Source organism: Euleptes europaea, chromosome 18 (genome assembly GCF_029931775.1).
Source record: "Euleptes europaea isolate rEulEur1 chromosome 18, rEulEur1.hap1, whole genome shotgun sequence".
Taxonomy (NCBI): Eukaryota; Metazoa; Chordata; class Lepidosauria; order Squamata; family Sphaerodactylidae; genus Euleptes; species Euleptes europaea.
In genome coordinates, this window is record NC_079329.1 from 14,172,287 (window position 1) to 14,195,528 (window position 23,242).

At 48.8% G+C, this 23,242-nt stretch overlaps 1 protein-coding gene across 2 annotated transcripts in view; it reads left to right on the forward strand.

Moving 5' to 3' along the window:
- Nucleotides 1–20,548, forward strand: part of LOC130489492 (tetraspanin-4-like) — a 130,394-nt gene extending 109,846 nt beyond the window's left edge. Inside the window, exons 1-8 of one of the 2 annotated variants that reach the window (XM_056863230.1) lie at nucleotides 10,591–10,632; nucleotides 13,398–13,477; nucleotides 14,245–14,436; nucleotides 15,681–15,755; nucleotides 16,832–16,933; nucleotides 17,750–17,884; nucleotides 19,042–19,125; nucleotides 20,446–20,548. In XM_056863230.1, the coding sequence (XP_056719208.1) occupies nucleotides 13,409–13,477; nucleotides 14,245–14,436; nucleotides 15,681–15,755; nucleotides 16,832–16,933; nucleotides 17,750–17,884; nucleotides 19,042–19,125; nucleotides 20,446–20,514 (726 nt within the window). In that variant the 5' untranslated portion in view covers nucleotides 10,591–10,632; nucleotides 13,398–13,408 and the 3' untranslated portion in view covers nucleotides 20,515–20,548. Of the gene's footprint in view, nucleotides 1–10,590; nucleotides 10,633–13,395; nucleotides 13,478–14,244; nucleotides 14,437–15,680; nucleotides 15,756–16,831; nucleotides 16,934–17,749; nucleotides 17,885–19,041; nucleotides 19,126–20,445 lie in introns of those variants that run through there. The other variant, XM_056863232.1, reaches the window with a different exon arrangement.
- The last annotated feature ends 2,694 nt before the right edge of the window (nucleotides 20,549–23,242 follow it).

Genomic DNA, 23,242 nt, shown 5'->3' on the forward strand with positions numbered 1-23,242 from the left:
ACTCTGTTCCTCACCATCTCCTCCAGAGCAAAACGTTGCTCAGGCGTTTATTTTATTTTAGCGGGGGGTGGGGGGAGAAGAGAGTACACACGTCTGTTTAAACGTTCGATCGGGGGTGCAGGAGGAGATGGGAGTCCCGACGGGTTTTTATCAAGGGGCAGGGGCACGTGCGTGCATATATGTGTGTGGAAAAGGCATCTCTATTTTGTGGGTGTTTTTTTTTTCCCCCACTGACGGTTTTGTACTTTCGTCCCCTCACTTAAAACTCCCGGTTTGGATTTGTGGGGTATTTTTTTTTTAAAACAAACAAAAAGTCCCTTGGAAAGCTGACATTGTGTGACTGTTTCATAACTTATGGTTTTTATATGGTTACATTCATGAGGAAAATAAATGAATAAAAGAGGTTGAAACCAACCCTGTTCTGCTTTTTTACCTGCTCACCGGATGATCAAGCAGCCATGGTTATCGGGGAGGGTGGGCAGAGCCCAACACAGCAGTGGTGTGAAATTCTGAGACCACTACCAGAAACTAATCAAACTGAGCCAAAGGTAGTGGCCAGGGTGCCAGCGTGGTGTAGTGGTTAAGAGCAGTGGAGTCTGATCTGGAGAACTGGATTTGTTTCCCCACTCCTACACATGAGCGACGGAGGCTAATCTGGTGAACCAGTTTGGTTTCCCCACTCCTCCACACGAAGCCAGCTGGGTGACCTTGGGCTAGTCACACTCTCAGCCCCACCTACCTCGCAGGGTGTCTGTTGTGGGGAGGGGAAGGGAAGGTGATTGCAAGCGGGTTTTGATTCTTAAGTGGTAGAGAAAGTCAGCATATAAAAACCAACTCTTCTTCATCTGAATTTGGGACTGGATCTTGGTGGTTCTTCCACGGGTACAAAAGGGAGGCGGGAGGTCACTTTGAGCCACCAAAGAGGCTCTGCCAAGGCTTAAAGGCCTAGCATGAACAAAACCTACGTGTGATGGCTTTAATAAAGAGAGGCACTGGGCAAGAGTTACTGGGGGTGGGGGGAGAAAGCTGGCAGGATCCAGGTCTTGGTTTTGCAACTGGAGAATTAGAAAACGTGTTAAACCCCTTGCCACGTGCGGGACACGAAAACCTGGGTGGTTTTTGTGCTCACAGCAGCAGCCTTTTATTTGGCCGGCTGCCCAGAAAATCCTGTTGTAGTGGTCAGGCAGTGCAAAACAGCCCCTTGCCAGGAGAGGGTGTACTTGGCAGGCCTTTGCAGAACGTAGCAAATCCCAGACTTGGAAAGGACTTGGCCGAGTTGCCGCTGAGCTGTTTTGCTGTGAATGCCAATTCCGGTTGCGGGATTGCAGCGATATTGTAGTCCTAGCAGACTTGCCATAGCAGCAGTAGTGGTGTGAAGTATCTTCCCGTTACCTTTCCCAAGTCGAAAGGCCTTCTGGGAACCCCCACAATTCAGTGCAAATATGTGTTGACAAATAATTACTGGAGATTTTCTCATTGTTTTTTCAAAGCTTTGTGCAATTTATTCTGATCATAGGAAATATCCCCATCCATTTCAATAAGAGGCATGTCTGGCTGTAACTCTAGTTTTTTATTCAGTTACGATGACATACCGGTACTCCAGGATTCTAACCCTTGTGCAAGGAATCTCCCAAATTTCGGACAGATTGATGGAAGGGTTCTAGTTTTATAGGCAGAGGGCAAATGTGACAATTAAGAACAAAACACCAAAAATAATGACATTCAAGCAGTTGTTAATATTCCCAGTCAGTTCCATTACTCCCAACAATGACGATAAATGGGATTTCTTGACTAGTTTTTTCCCCATATTAATCTGAAAACAAATGGTTGTTTCTAGTTGGAAAAAGAATACATAAACACTTCTCATTTGATCTACTAGTGCTTTTTATGAATGCCTCACCAACACTAATCCTAAACCAAATTACATCCTTCCAAATCAGTGGGCTAAGAATTTATTTATTGACTTCAATTTATACACTGCCTTTACCCCCAGCCTTCCTGGATCAGTAAAATGAGTACCCATCTTGCTGGGGGTAAAGTGTAGACAACTGGGGAAGGCAATGGCAAACCACCCCATAAACACAGTCTGCCTAGTAAACGTCGGGATGTGACGTCACCCCATAGGTCAGGAATGACCCGGTGCTTGCACAGGGGACTACCTTTACATTTACCCCCAGTGTGGACCCCAAGTGACTCGCAACAACCCTGTGAGGTAGGCTGAGAATGCCTGACTGGTCCACGCTCACCCAGCAAGCTTCCATGGCAGAGAGGGGAGTCGAACCTGCGTTTCCCAGATCCTAGTCTGCTGGTCTAGCCTCTACGCCAGTTAACTGTTGTTTAGGATTGCACTCTAATTAGCATATGACTTCGGTAAATGCTGGAAACCAGCCAATGGCTAGGCTGGGGTACCCAGGCAAACCGGAAGAACAAGGCACCAATTCATGTAAACGAGCTTTATTGAACGATGTTGGATGGGAAGGAATTCTCGTGGAGAACAGCACCTCCTACAGGCATGTACATAGTCCTGACATAAACTGATTTGACTCAAATCTACAAGGAGGTTGCATCAAACTGCAGGGGCTTCCTGGAGGCCCGAACGCTGCTTCTCCAAGGGCGCATAATTCAGCAGCTTCTCAATCAAGTCAACGTGTGACAGAAGCATTCGTCGACAGCAGTAGCGCTTCAAGCCCAGCGCATCCAATGCGTCCCTGTAAGAGTAAGAGCATGCAACATGATGGGGGTTTGCGATGAGCAATGCTCATCTCTTCCACTCAGTACACATCCCTGGCTGCCAACTTTTCAACTCCAAACCCTCCTCTTCCTGTGTTTTCTGGCAAACTAGAGATGATAGCAGGCAAGCCGCAGCATCTGGGTTGCGGGATGAGTACAGATCGCCTGGGCCAGACGGTATGCACCCGAGAGTGCTCAAAGAACTTTGTAGAGAGATTGCAGAGCCTTTGTCCATCATCTTCCAGACCTCTTGGAGGACTGGAGGTGTGCCACAAGATCTGAGGAGAATGAACGTCATCCCAATTTTCAAAAAAGGGAGGAAGGATGACCCAGGAAACTACAGGCCGGTGAGTTTGACCTCTATCCCAGGAAAGAGAACTGGAGCAGATATTAAAGAGATCAACAGGCGAGCATCTGAAGGACAACTTGGTGATCCAGGAAGTCTTTAAGCAGAGGCTGGACAAGCACTTGTCAGGGATGCTCTAGGCCAGTGGTTCCCAAACATTTCGGGCCACCGCCCCCTTGGTTCCACAAACTCAACCCCACTGTCCCTACCCTATCCAACAACACAGTTGAAGGGGCCCACCTCTAGTGCCCCCCTGCCTCTTCGTGCCCCTCTAGGTAATCCCACTGCCTCCCAGGGGGTGGTACTGCCCACTTTGGGAACCACAGCTCTAGGCTTATCCTGCATTGAGCAAGGGGTTGGACTAGATGGCCTGTATGGCCCCTTCCAACTCTATGACTCTAAGCTGATTGCATGGAGCCAGGGCTCTGGCTCAGTGATATCCAACAAGCCTCAGGCTCATATAAGAGCTTTATGAACAGGCTCAAAGGGGAATTGGAAGGTTGGTTCCAGCAATGTGCGAGTAGAAAGAGGTTCTTCTTGTGCGAACGGTAACACAAGGACCGCAGTAATGCTTAGTGCTTCGACATCATTTCCAATGAAATAATGTGCATATTGAGGGCCAGAATGTACAGCAGATGGCCTCCATGATTTTATTTAGTTCTGGTTTTGAAATTAACTCAGAGGAAATGAGCTTGTGCTATGACATGCACATGTGGAAAAGGGACACAATTACTTTGACTAGCGCAAGCAGATAGCGGGAAGTAACTTTAGGACTTCTGCTAGCGCAAGGACTGTTAGACTACTGCAGACACAGCATTCTTCTATGGGATCCAATCCAAGTCGACCGCTTTCTGCTAGCAGGGCAAGAAATCTTTCATATGTGCTTGCTAGCTGAGCAGAAAAAAACTCAGCCTTGGTTGTTCCTGTGCTTTAAACAACAGCTCAGTTGCCAAAGTCGGCAGCTGAGGCTTTTCAAGGCCTGGACTTTTAAGCATCTGCCCACTGTCACCAAATCAAGCTATGGTCAAAGAACGAAGAGCATCCCAAGATGGCAACCCCTATTTTTACGCCAGGAATTTTTTCATCTGCTAAATTTCTGCATGCCAAACTTCAGTTAAAACAAAAAGAACAAACAATATGCTGAAAAATACTAGAACATAGCCATCAACAACAGCATAAATGGCCCCATGTGAAGATAGACCCTCAGACACGATTTATAATGATGTCTTTAAACAGATGGACCTTACACAGTACCACGTAAACTTCATATACGATCAAAAAGCTCTTAAGTAAACAGATTATAAATCCAGAGAGAGTATGCAGATAATAGTCCCAATTAGCAATAAGAATGCTTGCATGAAGATGAGGAAAACTCAATATGTTCTTTGCCTTTTGGATCTGATATATGAAGAGTTTATGTGGTACTGTGTAATGTCCACGTGTTTAAAGACATCATTATAAATTGTGTCTGAGGGACTATTTATATTCACGTTGGCCCATTTATGCTGTTGTCGATTGCTAAGCTTCAGTTAGAAGAAGAGTTGGTTTTTATATGCCGACTTTCTCTACCACTTAAGGGAGACTCAAACCGGCTTACAATCACCTTCCCTTCCCCACCACAGACACCCTGTGAGGTAGGTGAGGCTGAGAGAGCTCTTAATAGAACTGCAACTTGCCCAAGGTCACCCAGCTGGCTCCGTGTGTAGGAGCGGGGAAACAAATCCTGTTCACCAGATTAGCCTCCGCCGCTCATGTGGAGTGGGGATTCAAACCCGGTTCTCCAGATCAGAGTCCACTGCTCCAAACCACCGCTCTTAACCACTACACCACGCTGGTTAAAGGCACATGGTCAGCAGAAGTGAAATCAGGCCGCTCCTAGTAGGAAATTTTTACATTCTGACCCCCTTTGAGAAGCAGCATGGGGGAAATGGGAGGGTTGCCAATTCTACACAGTGGGATCTAGTTTCTCCTATACTTACCCTTCTGTGTATTCAGCCTGCAAGAGGCCCAGATAAGCCTCCCATTTGTTTCCCACAACTTTCCCACAGGTGAAGCAGCGGACAGGAATAATCATTGTGAGGTAGCCTAGAGAGAAATACCTGAGGGAAGGGGGAAGAGACATGTCATTCAGGCTACTGTCAGGGTCTTTTCTAGCATCCTCCCCCCACCCTCCTTTCCAAGGCTAGATTTAAACACAACTCGGGCAGGACGATAACACTTAGTTGTGTGTCTTTGCCTGGGCCCAGTGTCTCCCTTCACCTGAGCTGACGCCTGGACATACCAGCTACATTTAACAGTAGAAAAGAACAAGAGTCCAGTAGCACCTTAAAGACTAACAAAATTTCTGGCAGGGTATGAGCTTTCATGAGCCACAGCTCACTTCTTCAGATACAACTAGCATGTGAGTCCACCTGCCCTTAAGTAGAGAAGAGTGAATTAAGGCACACAATGGCAATGTAAATAGCAAGTAAATGACATTGGCTGTTACTGCACTTGTATTCCCAGCGATGTATTAAGAGTTTGAAAAAGTTCTAAAATATACTGTTCGCACTTTGTTTGGCCCCTTTAGCTGTGAAGACGTCTTCCAACCATTTATAAGCCATGGTATCCAAAAACCCTTTTAAAGCGATGTTTTTTACAACATTTTCAAACTCTTAATACATCGGTGGGAATACAAAGTGCGGTAACCCCCATTAGCAGGCGTGATTGGATTAGGTGTGATATGCAGAGTGGTAGTAGGCGGAGAAATTAGCACTGGTAACGAGACAGGAATCCCAGACCTCTATTCAATCCAGGAGACTGCATTGTCTTGAGCTTATTAGTTGTAATTCAGCAGCCTCTCTAATCTCCCTTTGTAAGAGAACTGCTACTCTTAAATCAGCAACTGAATGTCCTGGAAGGTTAAAAATGTTCCCCTGCTGGTTTATGAATCCCCTGCTCATACCCTGCTAGAAATTTTGTTAGTCTTTAAGGTGCTGCAGGACTCCTGCTCTTTTCTACTACTATTGACAGACTAACACAGCTACCCATCGTGATCCAGCTACATTTAAGTGAGACACTGGGCCACTCTTAATCAGTACACCACTACGCCCCACTGCTGACAAAGCCTAGCTAAAAATTCTCCTGGGGGGATAATACAATTCTAACAATGCAGTCCTAAAGAGTTACTCCGGTCTAAGCCCATTAATTTCAATGGGCTTTGACTGGAGTATCTCCTGGGGGAATAATACAAATCTAACAATGCATACCTAAAGTCTCCAGTCTCAGCCCATTCATTTCAATGGGCTTAGACTGGAGTAACTCCACACAGGATTATTCTGTAAGGGTTGTTAGAGTGACTGAGCTAACGCCAGCGAAGTCCTGGTTGTGAACTGTCCAGAACTTTGGAAAAACAGGGCATAAATTGTCAAACACAAGCCAAATGGTACAATTAAGCTTTCCTAATTTTTATTCCTCGGGCCCTCAGTTATTCCTCATGTGATGAATGCCCAATCCACTTTCTTTGCGGCTATGTTCTCTTTATCCAGCCCCATGTCCAAGATGGCAGACCTATGTAGGGAGAAGCCAAAGTGGGGAGGCGGCATAGGATGGAGAGCATCATGCCTTGTTACATGTTGGGGTGTCAACTGCGTGTGCAGGGGGTTGGAATAGATTACCCTGGTGGTCCCTTCCAACTCTATGATTCGGTGTCAGAGAAACTGGCTAGTATTCGGTTACGGGGTTTGCAACCCGCAATGATCACAGTCATCAAGGCAGATTACAATGGAGGAGGTTTTTTAAAGGCCTTCGCGGGATGTTCAGGGCAGGCTGAAACCCAACAGATGCAGCTTCCTTCCGCGACTCCCCCCCCCCCAATCTGGTCGCTTCCAAGGAAGCTTCGCCTGCTGAATTTTTTCTCGTCTGCATACCCAGAGGCCGGCCAGAGGCCAAAAAACAAGAACGGATGCCCCAATCTTCCTCGAGAGGACCCAATTTCAGGCTTCACGTCTCAACAGCTCTCAGTCTTCCTCCCCAGGCCTTCCGGCAGCCCCGCCTGTTCCTTCTCCCACCCCAGTCCTCCGGGGAGGTGCTGTGCCTCAGTGGCAGAGCATCTGCTTGGCATGCAGAAGGCCCCAGGTTCAATCCCCGGCACATCCAGTTAAAGGGCCTAGGCATGTAGGTGATGTGAAAGACCCCTGCCTGAGACCCCGGACAGCCACTGACGGCCTGAGTCGACAATACTGACTTTGATGGACCCAAGGGTCTGATTCAGTCTAAGGCAACTTCATGCGCCTGCTGGACTTGATGGGCCTTGGTCTGATCTAGCACGGCTTTTCTTGGGGAGGGAATGTGGCTCAGCGGCAGAGCGTCTACTTGGCATGCAGAAGGTCCCAGGTTCAATCCCCGGCACCTCCAGTTCAAGGGGCTAGGCAGGTAGGTGATGTGAAAGACTTCTACCTGAGAGCCATGGAGAGGGGCAGTGGCTCAGTGGCAGAGCATCTGCTTGGCATGCAGAAGGTCCCAGGTTCAGTCCTTGGCATCTCCAGTTAAAGGGACCAGGCAAGCAGGTGATGTGAAATACTTCTACCTGAGACCCTGGAGAGCCATGGAGAGGGGATGTGGCTCAGTGGTGGAGCATCTGCTTGGCATGCAGAAGGTCCCAGGTTCAGTCCCTGGCATCTCCAGTTAAAAGGGACTAGGCAAGTAGGTGATGTGAAAGACCCCTGCCTGAGACCCAGGAGAGCCATGGAGAGGGGCCGTTGTGGTGCAGAAGGAGAGCCATGGAGACCCTGGAGAGCCATGGAGAGGGGCTGTGGCTCATTGGTAGAGCCTCTGCTTGGCATACAGAAGGTCCCAGGTTCAATCCCCGGCATCTCCAGTTAAAGGGACTAGGCAAGTACCGTAGGTGATGTGAAAGTCCCCTGCCTGAGACCCTGGAGAGCCGCCTCCGGTCTGAGTAGACAATACTGACTTTGATGGACCCAAGGCTCTGATCCAGTATAAGGCAGCTTCATGTGTTCATGGGACTCGGCCCTTCCCTCCCCAAATCGACGCTTCCCCCCCCCCCAGTTCCCGTCTGCAATCTCCCCCTCTACCAGGCCGACCTCCCCCCGCTTTGCCCAGCAAACCTGCTCCTGCTCCTCCTCCTCCTCGGTTCCCTCTTCCGGCTCCCCCCGCTCTCTCCTCCCCGGCTCGCTCCGCAATGGTGGCGCAGCAGCGTGGCCGGAGCCTTGTGGACGCCGCCTCCCGGTCCGCTCGCTAGGGGGAGCCCGTGGACAAGAGCGGGCGCGGCAGGAGGTGGAGCCAGAAGAGCCGCGGCCGCGGAAGCCCCGCCCCCTCGCTCAAAACAACATTGATCTTCCCTGCTTGGCTGGCAATCTCAGTGCATTCTTCCAATCTTTTTCTTCTTCCCCCTGTTGGACTCTTTCTTTCTTTCTTTCTTTCTTTCTTTCTTTCTTTCTTTCTTTCTTTCTTTCTTTCTTTCTTTCTTTCTTTCTTTCCTTCCTTCCTTCCTTCCTTCCTTCCTTCCTTGCTTCCAGTTCAGCAGCAGAATTCTTTATTTTTATTTTTTGAGCATGCTTATATTGATATATCAATTTCTTGCTTGCTTTTTCTTTCTTTCTTTCTTTCTTTCTTTCTTTCTTTCTTTCTTTCTCTCTTTCTCTCTTTCTCTCTTTCTCTCTTTCTCTCTTTCTCGCTTGCTTCCTTCCTTCCAGTTCAGCAACAGAATTCTTTATTTTTATTTTTTGAGCATACTTATATTGATATTTCTTTTTCTTTCTTTCTTTCTTTCTTTCTTTCTTTCTTTCTTTCTTTCTTTCTTTCTTTCTTTCTTTCTTTCTTTCTTTCTTTCTTGCTGATTTTCTGTCTTGAATGGTACTGCCCCCCCCCCCCCGCCCCTGTTCTCAGCCTAGCTTGTTTGCAAGGTGGGGGGAAATAACAATAATTGTTCTGGCCTGCCTGACATGGTTGTTGTAAGGATTGCGGGTCCTTCCTCCACTATGGACCTACAGCTAGGGTAGCCAGCTCTGGGTTGGGAAATACCTGGAGATTTTTTGGGGTGGAGCCTGAGGAGGGCGGGGTTTGGGGAGGGAGGGATTTCAATGCCATAGAGTCCAATGGCCAAAGCGGCCATTTTCTCCAGGTGAACTGATCTCTTATCGGCTGGAGATCGGTTATAATAGCAGGAGATACTCTTCGTATCCCTTTGGGAACGGCTTTAAGCATCTGTGCAACTATGCATCGGAAATGGAGTATCCCTTAGGGAACACTACAAGATTTATTTGGCATAGCTGCTTTTTTCATCCCTATGGGAGAAAGGAAATAATATGAGAATTTTGAATGCATACAAATTGGCTTTGACTAAATGGTGCTGAGGAAGAACAGAAACGATCGTCCCCCTTGCTACTCTTCTATGAATATTTGTTGCAGTTCATTGTTGGATACTTGTACCTGTATGGGACTGTTTATACCAAATTCCCTCGCCATTCTTCTATGAAGATTACTCATAGTGGAACTTTTGAGACTTGTACCCTTTAGGACTGTTAACATAGGATTGTATATAGATTTTTGTGTTGTATGTCATTCACTGCACTTAATACACCTTGTTTTTGTAAACTTGTGATTGATTTAATATCTTCAGGCTTTCCTGTACTTAGTTCCTTACCTGTGGTAGTAGTACAGAGGTGTTTATTTTGGTTGCTTAGTACCTAGAGGTTGGCAACCCTACCTGCAGCAGTTTGTTCCAGTAGTGAAAAAACATTTCACTCTCCTTCCTGCATAAGGTTGCCAACCTCCAGGTGGTGGCTGGAGATCTGCTATTACAGCTGATCTTCAGAAGATAAAAATCAGTTCCCCTGGAGATAATGGCTGCTTTGGCAATTGGACTCTATGGCATTGAAGTCCCTCCCCTCTCCAAACCCCACCCTCCTCAGGCTCCGCCCCCAAAATTTCCAGGTATTTCCCAAGCTGGACCTGGCAGCCCTAATCCTGCAAGCGGCGCTAATCCCACAGGGGTTGATATTTCCTTTAGAAAGAAGAAAAGCTGGGAAGAACTTCGGATTTCCTTGCGTCACGCCTAGTTTCCGAGAAATTCGTAAAGGCCTGCTGGTGTCCAGAAAAAAGGATGCCAGCTTTCGGATTATGCAGAATGTTGCTAACAAAATTAGGCCACACACCTGGGCTGATGTCCACCCAGTGATGTTGAGTTGGGGGGGGGGCATAGAAGTGTTTAAAAGACAGCAGAGAAGTGCTTTGCAGAGAAGTGTTTAAAAGACAGCCAAGAGGGAAAGGGAACCCAGCCTGGAAGCCCCCCCAGTCTCTGCCCTCCCAACCCTTTCCCCTTCTCGAGCCTCTTGGGCTCCTCCCCAGATCCTCAAACACGCCCCCCCATCCTGCCCCACTTTCTTCCCACCCATTTCCTTCCCCCTGTCCCGTGCCTGGAATTCGCTTCCCCTCCCTTCCATCCTGCATCCCAGCAGAGAAGGCTCCGCTTTCAGCGCTCTAGGTGGCCGTGGGGAGGGCTTCCACCCCCCATACCCCGCTCCCTCCCCAAGCCTTCCTGCCCCAAGGCCAAGGTGAGAGGCACAGCGAGGGAAATTGGGGGGGATAAGGGAGAGGCAGATGCGCAGAACCAGGAGGGTGATAACGGGCAGAAAAAGAGACAGGAAACCTCTAAACATGGGGAGGGTTTTTTTGATTTATTGCCCTGTGGACTGTTTCGGGGGTCCCTGGATTTCCCCCCACCAGGCCTGGTACATGCATGCTCGGCAAGTTTCCTTCCCTTTCTTTCCTTTTAATGCGCTTTGTTAGGAGCGAAACAAAAGAAACAGATTGATGGCTTCACGTAGCAAAGATGCGTGACCCTTTCGGAACAGTGGAGATTTGGAAAATCCCAAAAATAAAATACTTTAAAAAGAATTTCTCCAAATCCAGAAGCGAAAGGGGGGTAGATAGAATCTGGATGACATTTCCTTTCTCCACAGGGGGATTTGCTGCTATGGGTCGGAGCCCTCTTCGCCCCCAAATCTGGAGTGGGTGGCAGGATGTCAAGAATGGGGGGGGAGAGAGATCTGGCAGGAAAGGTTGAAAATTCAGTGCTTGGAATGTGAGACTCCATAAAACTTGCCTTTCATCTGGTCTCAACTGATGGGGCTTTCCAAAAGTGGGGGGGGGGCGGGCATCCTATGTTTTTCTGTCCCCTCCCCGCATATGGTGGAAATCTGGGACCCGCAAGAGTCATATTTCTCTGCCCAGTGCAGACGAGTAGACCCCCGCTATCCCATCCATTCTCATGAGTCATGAACGAAAAATGTGCATTTTCTTTCCGAAGAGACGTAAATAGACCACAATACTGATTTGTAATGGGGTTGCAGTCTGGGCTTCCCCCCCAAATGAAAACATTAAGAGTGAGTGATCTCACCTATATATGGAGCCACTGTGGTGCATATTAGTTTTCCTTACAGGGAAACTTGAGGGAAGGGGTAGTTTGTGTCAGGAAACCGGTGGGGAAAGGATTCAGTCTCTCTCCCCAAATCAGGGTCGTTTTTAAACATTAAATCTGAGCATGGATCATCCTACAGAGCATATCCTTCAGCCCTAACACACCCCCTTTTGCGGGGAAGGAGCTTCCTTTCACGCAGATGGGAGTCAGCGTGGTGTAGTGGTTAAGAGCGGTGGTTTGGAGCGGCGGAGTCGGATCTGGAGAACCGGGTTTGATTCCCCGCTCCTCCACCTGAGCGGATTTGTGTCCCCACTCCATGAAGCCAGCTGGGTGACCTTGGGCTAGTCACATTCTCTCAGCCCCACCTACCTCACAGGGTGTCTGTTGTGGGGAGGGGAAGGGAAGGTGATTGTAAGCCGGTTTGATCCTTCCTTAAGTGGTAGAGAAAGTTGACATATCAAAACCAACTCTGCTGCTGCTGCTGCTTCTGCTGTCACAATTTGGTGGGGAGGGAAATTAATTTAGTGGGCAGGGAAACTAAAAGAGGAAATCCCCCAACTTTGCAGAGCAGTACAGATTTTGACTTTACTATGTTGTGGGGGGGGGGGATAGCACTTTTATTTGCCGTCAAGTCACATCTGACTCATGGCGACCCTTGGTGGGATTTTCAAGGCAAGAAATGTTCAGATGGGGTTTGCCATTGGCCGCCTCCGCATCACGACCCTGGTATTCCTTGGAGGTCTCCCATCCAAATACTTGCCAGGGTCGACGGGGATAGCACTAAAGAACATTAATTCGACATGTTTTTGGTTTGAGGGGGCTCTTTCTTTGGATTCTGTCCTGTGGCGCAGAAAAAAACTGACTTTTACCAACCTTGGCTCCATGCAGTCTGATTGGCAGGAAAAGAAACCAGGAAGACGTTTTAGCGGGGAGGGGCTGCTTTCAGACAGTAAGATTAATGGCAGCGAAACCTTCATGGTTAGCATAGCAAAAAAATTGGAAATGACCAAAGGCTGCTAGGAAGTTATGCCAACGCACAGAAGGAGCAAGAGTTTTTTGATACTTTGCAGCTCTGCACCCTGGGAGGAACCAAACAAGCCGGGGTTACGGTGAGATTCCTGCATTTGGACGGAACCACTAAACCAGACTTGCTGCAAACCATCCAGCTGCCGAATCCTGGTCAAGAATCCTGCTTTGGGGCTTTTCTACTGATCAGAGTTAGGGGAGTGACTGATCTCGGGATACAGCATTAAACCAGAGGCTAAACACGCTGCAATAGAGCCCCGTGGCGCAGAGTGGTAAGCTGCAGTACTGCAGTCCAAGCTCTGCTCATGACCTGAGTTCGATCCCGACGGAAGTCAGTTTCAGGTAGCCGGCTCAAAGTAGACTCAGCCTTCCATCCTTTCGAGATCGGTAAAATGAGTACCCAGCTTGCTGGGGGTAAAGTGTAGGCGACCGGGCAAACCACCCTGTAAACATAGCTTGCCTAGGAAACGTCGGGATGTGACGTCACCCCATGGGTCAGGAATGACCCGGTGCTTGCACAGGGGACTACCTGTACCTTGAATAAAACATTCCCTTTGGCTTGAACGGAGATTTAGGGGCAGCCTGTGTTTGTTCTATGGATTGAGCCATAAACGTCCAATTCACATATTTTTCTAGAGTGGTCCCCCAAGACATTTTTTGTCCATTTTTCAGATGACTTGTAGTTGGTCAAATTGGTGGAAATGTGCATATAAATGATAAAAAAAACACCCCCAAAGGAAAATTATATATATTCTTTGTTTCTAGATACTGCATCAGCCACTGATTGAGGCCCAGTGCAGCAGAACAAGGTTTGCTCTGTGCAATGTGTGAAAAGGTCCAGAATCAGTGTGTAACTCTCCCCCTTTTTTCTAGATTCATCCAAGATGGGGGTCAGTCGTGGCTGTTTGCTGTGCGTTAAGGTGAAGATGTTCGTCTTCAACCTTATCTTCTGGGTGAGTTGCGGTGAGGGTATCAGTCTCCCTAGAATGAACACACGAAGCTGCCATATACTGAATCAGCCCCTTGGTCCATCAGTACTGTTTACTCAGACGGGCAGCGGCTCTCCGGGGTCTCAGGCAGAGGTCTTTCACATCACCTACTTGCTTGGTACCTTTAACTGAAGATGCCAGGGATTGAACCTGGGACCTTCTGCATGCCAAGCAGATGCTCTTCCACTGAGCCATTGCCTCTCTTTCTAAGTATGAAACCTAGAAAGAAAATCTAAATTTCTAGCAGTTGGATCCAACCAGTTCTGATGGTGAAAAGAGGACCACCCAGAAATGGGGACCATGGGACAAAAACCATGTGATGGTTCAGTGAAGAGGAGAATGGAGTAAGATTTAGCACAAATGTTGGTTGGAACAAGCCGTATCCCCAAGCTATCAAAACTCTGAGCCTGATGGCTTAAAGAAGATAAAGCGTGTATTCATGCATGAAAATGCAGCCATGGGCGAAAGAGTCTGAAAACTTTCTCTTCTCTATTGGCTGAACTGCTGTCATGTCATGTAATGTTCATGGATACTGTAACTGCCCTAGTGGGGGAGAGGTATCGGCAACAGAATGTTGTCAAGCACTGCAGTTTCTGTGAGGCAAGTGAGAGGTCAGTTTGGTGGAGAGGAGAAAAAAACTTCTCCAGTCACTTATGCATTATTATTGGCACGAAAGGGATGCCCAGGAAAAGGATGCTGATGAATTTGCCTTGTCTTCTGCTCTCCCCCAGCTAGGTGGTTGCGGGGTGCTCGGCGTGGGAGTCTGGCTGGCCGTCACTCAGGGCCGCTTTGCCACCTTGTCCTTCTCCTTCCCGTCGCTGTCGGCGGCGGGGCTGTTCATGGCCACCGGAGCCATCATCATGGTGGTGGGCTTCCTTGGATGCTTGGGGGCTGTCACAGAAAACCGCTGCCTGCTTCTGACGGTAGGAAGAGCCTCTCCCCTGGACCTCAGAGAGAGGGGGGGGACTACAATGGGCTGTAGGAGGACAGCGGAGGAATTAATGGGGTCTTTATTTTATTCATGTATTCTTTCGTTCCTTAGATTTAACAGCCGCTGGCTAGCCATCAACCACTTCACACTATACAAAAGGGGAGATTAAATTTAATTTTTCCTTGACACTATAAAGAGAAAAGTTGCCACATCTCTCATGCAATCGACCGATCTATTTGACAGCAGATAACGCAGTATCCACATCTCAGAAAGGGTCTTTAGCTGTTATATCCAAGGAGCGATATATTTAGTTCGTGCAATATTATTTTGTGGACATGCTAAAACAGTGTGGGCTAGGGAGTCTATTTGATGCGGACAAAAAGGGCATTTTCGTTCTTCTGCAATAATTTTATTGTATATATTCACATATTTGTTAATACTTCGATCCTGCCTCTCATAGAAGCTTGCGTGGATCGCCCAGCTCAATACAGAACATTCCTTGGGAAGACAGGCTTTTAGCTGAACTGGATCCAGGGACAGTGAGTGAGGAGGGGGTTCATGGCAGCCTTCCCTCCCCCCCACAATGGCCGCTGGAATGTGAAGGGGGGGGTCACCTGGAGATGGATCCAAGCATGCCGGAGGGGTGTCTGGATTCTTGGAGCAGAGGAGTGTGCAAAATCTGAATCTGTTGCACAATGCACGGGGATCATTCAAAAAAGAGTGTTTCTAAGCATGGACAGAGTATAAAATAAGCACAGCCGTTGGTATGGAACACAGAAGCAACTCTCTGACAACATATGTGGAATAAGGAAGTGTGTTTTGGTGTGAATGTGACATTTGAGGAGGCAGAAAATTAAATGTGTCTGTGGAACATCTAATTTGTTTTATTGCTTCCATGGTGTGTTGTGGCTTGGCTTGCTTACTAGAGCGACCTACAGTTTGCACCACTGATACCTTTCTGCCACTCATGTCCTCTCTGTGGCTCACGGTACTCTGGGTTGTACAGGTTGTATGGGAGACAGGGAAGGGGAAATTGTCCTACTTGGCAAGCTTTAGGTTCTGTCCCCCTCCATGACTATGTTTGTCAATGTTCAAGTACAATGAGGTATGGAGCAGAGGTGCAGGTATAGGGAGGAGGGACATTTGGTTCAGAAATGCAACATCTGTCCATGCCAACCCTTCTTTATGTCCCTCTGTCCTGCTGCCTGGGATTTTGATCCATCCATCTCTTTCCAGTTCTTCCTGGTTCTCTCCACCCTCTTCCTCCTGGAACTGGTTGGGTTGTTGGTGTTTGTCACCTGCCGGGACAAGGTAAGTGCCCTCTTCTTCTTCTCCTTTGTTGCTCCTGAAATTGCTTCCTGGTCCAGAATGGTTGTAAGTCAACAGCATTAAACAAACAAACATGTTCCATGCTCATCTTCCCTTGGCATGGTGACCTCCAAAGGAGGGGTGAAGCTTACGGAAATGGGGGATGAGAGAGAGGAGAAGTATTAAAACCAAAAGGTGAACTGGTCAGGAAATGAGTTGGAAGAGACCATCCTTTTGCCATCTTCTGTGCATGGAGCAGGGATCACTGGGGGTTTGGGGGAGAGGTATTGTGAATTTCCTGCATTGTGCAGGGGGTTGGACTAGATGACCCTGGAGGTCCCTTCCAACTCTGTGTTTCTGTGATTTCTGTGATTTCTGTGCCCCTGTTCCTACCTGCTTCACTGGAAAGTTGACCTAGCATTTTTCTGGCTTCCGAACCTTTAAAACAAAAAGTGCTAGGACGCTTTTTCCATCCCAGTTTTAACTGCTTCCATGAGAACTGGAAACTTGTTTTTTTTTAATGCAAGCTGAGATCACAGTTTTTGAGACCTCTTATCTCCTAATTCCACTCTGCTATCACTCATACTGCCATCACTGGTCAGTCGCCTCTCTTGTATATTTTTAAATTTTGCATAGAAATTTTACAAACTATCCCCCTTGTCTTTTGTGGCCCTTTAAACCCCACTGTTCATAATTTTTTTCCCTTCTCTTCTCCGTGTGCATAATATACCTTCCGACTGAGAATTCAGTTCATGCATCCGACGTGGGGTTGCCAACTGCCAGGTAGTAGCAGGAGATCTGCTAATTCAACTGATCTCCAGCCGATAGGGAGCAGATCACCTGGAGGAAAATGGCCGCTTTGGCAATAGGACTCTATGGCATTGAAGCCCCTCCCCAAACCCTGCCCTCTTCAGGCTCAGCCCCAAAAAATCTCCCACCAGTGGCGAAGAGGGACCTGGCAACCCTAATCTGACAACATAGGGCCTTAGCCAATGAATGGTCAGGCCGCAGTCAGTCAGTTATGGTTGGATCCTGCGGGCTCCTTTCTGCTCTGAGTTTCTTCTGTGCCTTTGCTTCAGTTTGACAGCTATGCTCAGGCCAACCTGAAGGAAGGGCTTAAGCTCTACAAGACGGAGGACAACGTGGGGCTAACCAACGCGTGGGACCTCGTGCAGACAGAGGTGAGTGTCTCAAACACGCCCCCTGCTGGAGATCTGAAGACCTGCAGCCAAAAGGGGATATTAAGGTGTCTTCCCGCCCTGTTTGTCTAAAAAAAAAAAAAAAAAGGTAAAGGTCCCCTGTGCAAGCAGTGGGTCATTCCTGACCCATGGGGTGACGTCACATCCCGACATTTACTAGGCAGACTTTGTTTACGGGGTGGTTTGCCAGTGCCTTTCCTAGTCATCTTCCCTTTACCCCTAGCAAGCTGGGTACTCGTTTGACCCACCTCGGAAGGATGGAAGGCTGAGTCAACGTTGAGCCGGCTACCTGAAACCAACCTCCGCTGGGATTGAACTCAGGTCTTGGGCAGAGCTTGGACTGCAGTACTGCAGCTTACCACTCTGCGCCACAGGGCTCTTTTGTCTAGCCCACCCCCCATAACTGTGAACACACATGAAGCTGCCTTATGCTGAACCAGACCCCTTGGTCCATCAAAGTCAGTATTGTCTACTCAGATCAACAGCGGCTCTCCTGGGTCTCAGGCAGAGGTCTTTCACATCGCCTCCTTGCCTAGTCCCTTTAACTGGAGATGCCAGGGATTGAACCTGGGACCTTCTGCAAGCCAAGCAGATGCTCTACCACTAAGCCACGTCCCCTCTCCATGGCTCTCCAGGGTCTCAGGCAGAAGTATTTCACATCACCTACTTGCCTAGTCCCTTTAACTGGAGATGCTGGGGATTGAACCTGGGACCTTCTGCACACCAAGCAGATTCTCTCCAAACTGAGCCACAGCCCCTCACACTGAGATATTTCCTCCTCCTTCATTTGTTTCCCAGTTTCGATGTTGCGGGGTGCAGAACTACACGGACTGGTTCGAGGCGCACAACAGAACGTGGGTGCCCGAGTCGTGTTGCTTGCCGCCCAGTAACTGCCAGGCGGACGGCGCTCAGTTGCAGCGTTGGTGGCCGGAGGTGAGATGGGGGAAACAGGCTTTGCCTTTGCAAAACCCTCTGACTTGGACAATCTGCTGCCGCAGGAACAGATTTTGAACGGTGTTCCTCGGAAGACCTCGATGGCAAGATCTGGCGTGGTCATTACCTGGCCCTACACTGGGACAGAAGTAACAGGGTCCTGGTTAACAAACCCGGGGCTACAGAGTAGAGTCCGTCGTTCTTAACCGCTACATCATGCTGGACATGATTGAGGTTAATAACATTATTGAAGGTATGGAGAAAGTGGATGCTGGAACCGGGATGTATTTGTGGAGGGGTGGGGGGGAAATGACCCAATGAAATTGACAGGCTCATGAACACATGAAGCTGCCTTATACTGAATCCGACCCTTGGTCCATCAAAGTTGGTATTGTCTACTCAGACTGGCAGCGGCTCTCCAGGGTCTCAGGTAGAGGTCTCTTCACATCACCTACTTGCCTAGTCCCTTTAACTGGAGATGCCGGGGGATTGAACCTGGGACCCTCTGCATGCCAAGCAGAGGCTCTACCACTGAGCCACGGCCCCTCCCCAGTAGAGTCAAGGCAGACTGAAGGAAGCACTTCTTCCTACAATGCATCATTAGCCTGTGGAACTTGCTGCCACAAGATGTAGGGATGGCCTCTGGCTTGGGTTGCTTTAGGATTAGACAAAATGCAGGGAGGACAGTCCCTTCAGTGCCCCTTAGCCATTATAGCCAAATGGGACCATTGCGGTGTGAGGTTAGAGTGTCTGATGAGGGTCTGGGAGACCCAGGTTCAAATCTCCACTCTGCCTGGAAGCATGCTGGATGACCACACTCAATCACACACTCTCAACCTAACCTACCTCTCAGGGTTGTTGTTGAGGATAAAATGGAGGTGAGGAGAACGAGGTAAGCCGCTTTGGGTCTCCGTCGGGGAGAAAGGCAGGCTGCAAATGAAGTAAATAAATAAATAAATAAAACCAAACATCCAAGGTCAGAGGCAGCACACTTCCGAATGCCAGGTGCTCAGAGGGTGATTGACAGGGGAGGGGGGTTGCTTCTGTACCCAGCTTGCGGGCTTGCCGCCGGCTGTCCTCTCTTGGAAACAGGATGGCCCTTTGGTCTGACGCAGCAAGACTCCTCTGAGGCCCTTGTGTGTTTCCACTCTCTGCAGCCCTGTTACTGGAAGGTGAAAGACTGGCTGGGACAGAACATCTCTGCGATGGGCATCTTTGCTGCCTGCATCATTGTGGTCCAGGTGAGAGAAAGAGGAGGAGCAACTCCAATGGGTTGAGTGGCCCGAAGCAAGTCCCCGTTGCAACGCATCCACTGCCCACCGTTAACAGGGGAGCAGGGAACGCAAGCTTCCTGGGGGAAGACAGCAGAATGGAATCCGGCTCTAGACAGGGCCGCGTGGAGTGAGAAAAGCTGCCTCGGCGTTCTGAATCGCTCGGTGCAAACTCAGCAAAGCTTGCACAGGCCTGCTTATCTTTGCATAATCCATTCCGCTTCTAGTCGGAGGAGACAAAGATCGGGGGGGGGGGGATTAGTTATAAGACAGAAAGGTGCTCTGCAAATGTGAACATGCCATTAGAACGGAGGGCCCTGGCACCCTGCCCTCGATCGCTTTTCTATTTGTTTTAGACAATAGAAGCTGCAGTTCTCAAGGTGCTGAATTCTGGGCCCAGAATGGAATTCCGCATTGTACGATGCGATCAAAGGCTTGTGGTGTATATACCAGGCCTAGTTAAGAAAACCAAGGGCTGCAATGCACCTGACAAAATGCCCAGTGCCCAGGTGGAATGGCCAAGACAGATGGTATACTGGCGTTACCATGATGTCCCACCCCCAGACATCAGTTGCACCATGAGGACCATCTGATGATATGTGGTCAGCCCCAATAGCCTGGCAGTAGATGGAGGAAGAGGGGAAAATGTGTGCGTAGGGTAGATAACATACTACACAATTGGCTGATCTCTCACTTTGTTGGATTACTACGGAACTGGGCCAGGGCCTACCACCCTTCCCTACATCATAAGGATGATGGAAGATGCCAGCGATCCTCCACCCAGTATCTCTCCAGAAGTAGGGTTGCCAACCTCCTGGTACTAGCTGGATATCTCCTGCTATTACAACTGATCTCCAGCTGATAGAGATCAGTTCTCCTGCAGAAAATGGCTGCTTGGGCAATTGGACTCTATGGCAGTGAAGCCTCCTCTGGCTTCACCCTGAAAACCTCCCGCCGGTGGCAAAGAGGGACCTGGGAACCCTATCCACAAGCCTTCCAGGATGTACTAAAATTTCAGGGGCTTGACCAATCCAGTTCCCATCTTCTCCTGGCTTTCAGGGGCTTTTGATATTTCCCAGCCTTCCTACGGGTTCAGTCTCATTTTTCTCCGCACCTGAGTAGCCCGTCTACCTTGCCTGCAAAGATGCTTCCATTATCCAGGGAAGGGCCAGTCGGTTTACTGTTGGGGCAGGGGTTGTATGATAGCCCTGTGGTAAGGGGAGGAATGGGTTGGGAGCCCTCTCCTCCAGTCATCCCCTGTTCTGATCCCACCCTCTCTCCTCTCCCCAGGTCTTGGGCATCGTGTTCTCCATGCTGATGTACTGCCAGGTCCGGCGGGCAGAGAAATATTACGACTGAGTTGGTCTGAGCCCCCTCCCCACCCGTCAACCCTTGGGAGGGGCGTGCAGCATAGAAGAGAAGGGCATTTCAGATCCTCTGGAGTCCCTTTCTTCCTCGCCGCCTTTTAGTCAAGCCTCAGGGCTTCTGCTAAGGCCAAATCCCCATCATTTATTCAAATATTTTAACCTGGGAGGGGGGGCAGGTGAAACCCTTTTTCCCCTTTTGCCAGCATGGTGTAGTGTAGTGGTTAAGAGCGGTGTTTAGGAGCAGCGGACTCTAATCTGGAGAACCGGGTTTGATTCCCCACTCCTCCACGTGAGCGACGGACTCTAATCTGGTGAACCGGGTTGGTTTCCCCACTCCTGCGCATGAAGCCAGCTGGGTGACCTTGGGCTAGTCACAGCTCTCTTAGAGCTCTCTCAGCCCCACCTACCTCACAGGGTGTCTGTTGTGGGGAAGGGAAGGTGATTCTAAGCCGGCTTGATTCTCCCTTAAGTGGTAAAGAAAGTCGGCATATAAAAACCAAGTCGTCTTCTTCTGCTGCTGCCCCCCCTCAACCGGGGCTCCATTTCCTTTTGTCTCAGCCTATGTGTTCTTCCCATTGTGTATTATATAGCCCCTCTTCTCCTTTCAATTCTGTTGCTTTTGTATATAATAGAACTATACTGAGTACCAATAAAACAATACAGTACTGTTCAGCTGGCTCCCTACTCTTAGCTTTTCTCTTATTAGCCTCTCCTGTCCTTGAAGATAGCTGCAAAAGGTGGTTTTATAGACATAAGAACATAAGAAGAGCCCTGCTGGATCCGACCAAGGCCCATCAAGTCCAGCAGTCCGTTCAAACAGTGGCCAACCAGGTATCTCTAGGAAGCGCACAAACAAGACAACTGTAGCAGCTTTATCCTGCCTGTGCTCCAAAGTACCTAATATAATAGGCATGCTTCTCTGAAACTGGAGAGAATAGGTATGCGTGATGACTAGTATTCCTTTTGACTAGTACCTTTCATGAACATGTCAACTCCCCTTTTAAAGTCTTCCAAGTGGGCAACCATCACCACATCCTGGGGCAAGGAGTTCCACAATTTAACTATGCATTGTGTGAAGAAATACTTCCTTTTATCTGTTTTCTCTCACCCTCCATCTTCAGCAGATGACCCTGCATTCTGGTGTTAAGAGGGAGAAAAGCTTTTCCCTGCCCACTCTCTACATACTGTGCATAATTATAGACATGTATCATATCTCCCCTTAACCACCTTCTTTCTAAGCTAAACAGTACCTTTCCCTTTACACCCACATAGAAAAGTTGGAATGCGGCAGTAAAATTTTCATCTGCTCCTGTTTTACCCCACTCCTATTTTCTGAGATGAAGCCGGGGGCAGGTGCAGGAAAGTGATTTTTCTTGCTAGCTTCTGCAACCTATAGCCAGGAATGACGTTTAAAATGCAGGTTGCGTTCAAGCCATCCTTCTAAGGTAGTTTTCAATGCTGCTTCCAGAAATAAAGCAGTTTTAAAATCTGCTTCTAGAAATATGCTTGCTGAAGACCACTTTTATAACATGCAGTGTGTTTAAAGGTAAAGGTTCCCTGTGCAAGCACCGGGTCATTACTGACCCATGGGGTGACGCCACATCCCGACGTTTCTTAGGCAGACTGTTTACGGGGTAGTTTGCCAGTGCCTTCCCCAGTCATCTTCCCTTTACCCCCAGCAAGCTGGGTACTCATTTGACAGACGTCGGCAGGATGGAAGGTTGAGTCAACCTTGAGCTGGCTACCTGAAACCGACTTCCGTTGGGATCGAACTCAGGTTGGGAGCAGAGCTTGGACTGCAGTACTGCAGCTTACCACTCTGCGCCACGGGGCTCTATTGCAGCGTGTTTAGCCTCTGGTTTAATGCTGCATCCCGAGATCAGTCACTCCCCTAACTCTGATCAGTAGAAAAGCCCCAAAGCAGGATTCTTGACCAGGATTCGACAGCTGGGTGGTTTGCAGCAAGTCTGGTTTAGTGGTTCCGTCCAAATGCAGGAATCTCACCGTAACCCGGCTTGTTTGGTTCCACCACCCTCCCAGGGTGCAGAGCTGCAAAGTATCAAAAAACTCTTGCTCCTTCTGTGCGTTGGCATACCGTAACTTCCTAGCAGCCTGTGGTCATTTCCAATTTTTTGCTATGCTAACCATGAAGGGTTCGCTGCCATTGATCTTACTGTCTGAACGCAGCCCCTCCCCGCTAAAACGTCTTCCTGGTTTCTTTTCCTGCCAATCAGACTGCATGGAACCAAGGTTGGTAAAAGTCAGTTATTTTCTTTATTGGCTGGTAGGTTGGTGGGAAGGAGACAAAGACATCCTCCCCCTTCCAATTCACCAATCATCTTTGGACAAAAATATAGAGGGCCAAGGCCGCTGAGGGCCCCCCGAGAATCTGATACAAAAGTACGCTGGGAAAGGAGATGGGAGGGAAAAAACAGAGGGTTGTACGCGACTCTTAGAGCCCCTTTTACATCCCCTCTGCTCGGGGCGACCTCCCACATTTGCACCGTCCTCCCCAATAGAAAAGCGACCCTGAAATACCACTTCCGGAAACCGGGAGGGGATTTACGCGTGGGAAGGGAGAGCCGGGTAACGAGGACCCCCTCCGCACTCCCTTCTCTCCCCGACAAGAGAGTCTTGGCTCAAAACAAAACAAAACCTCTATAGACAAACCCAGCTTATGTGCAAAGGATCTTAAGACACTTGTTACAGGGAAGGGAAGA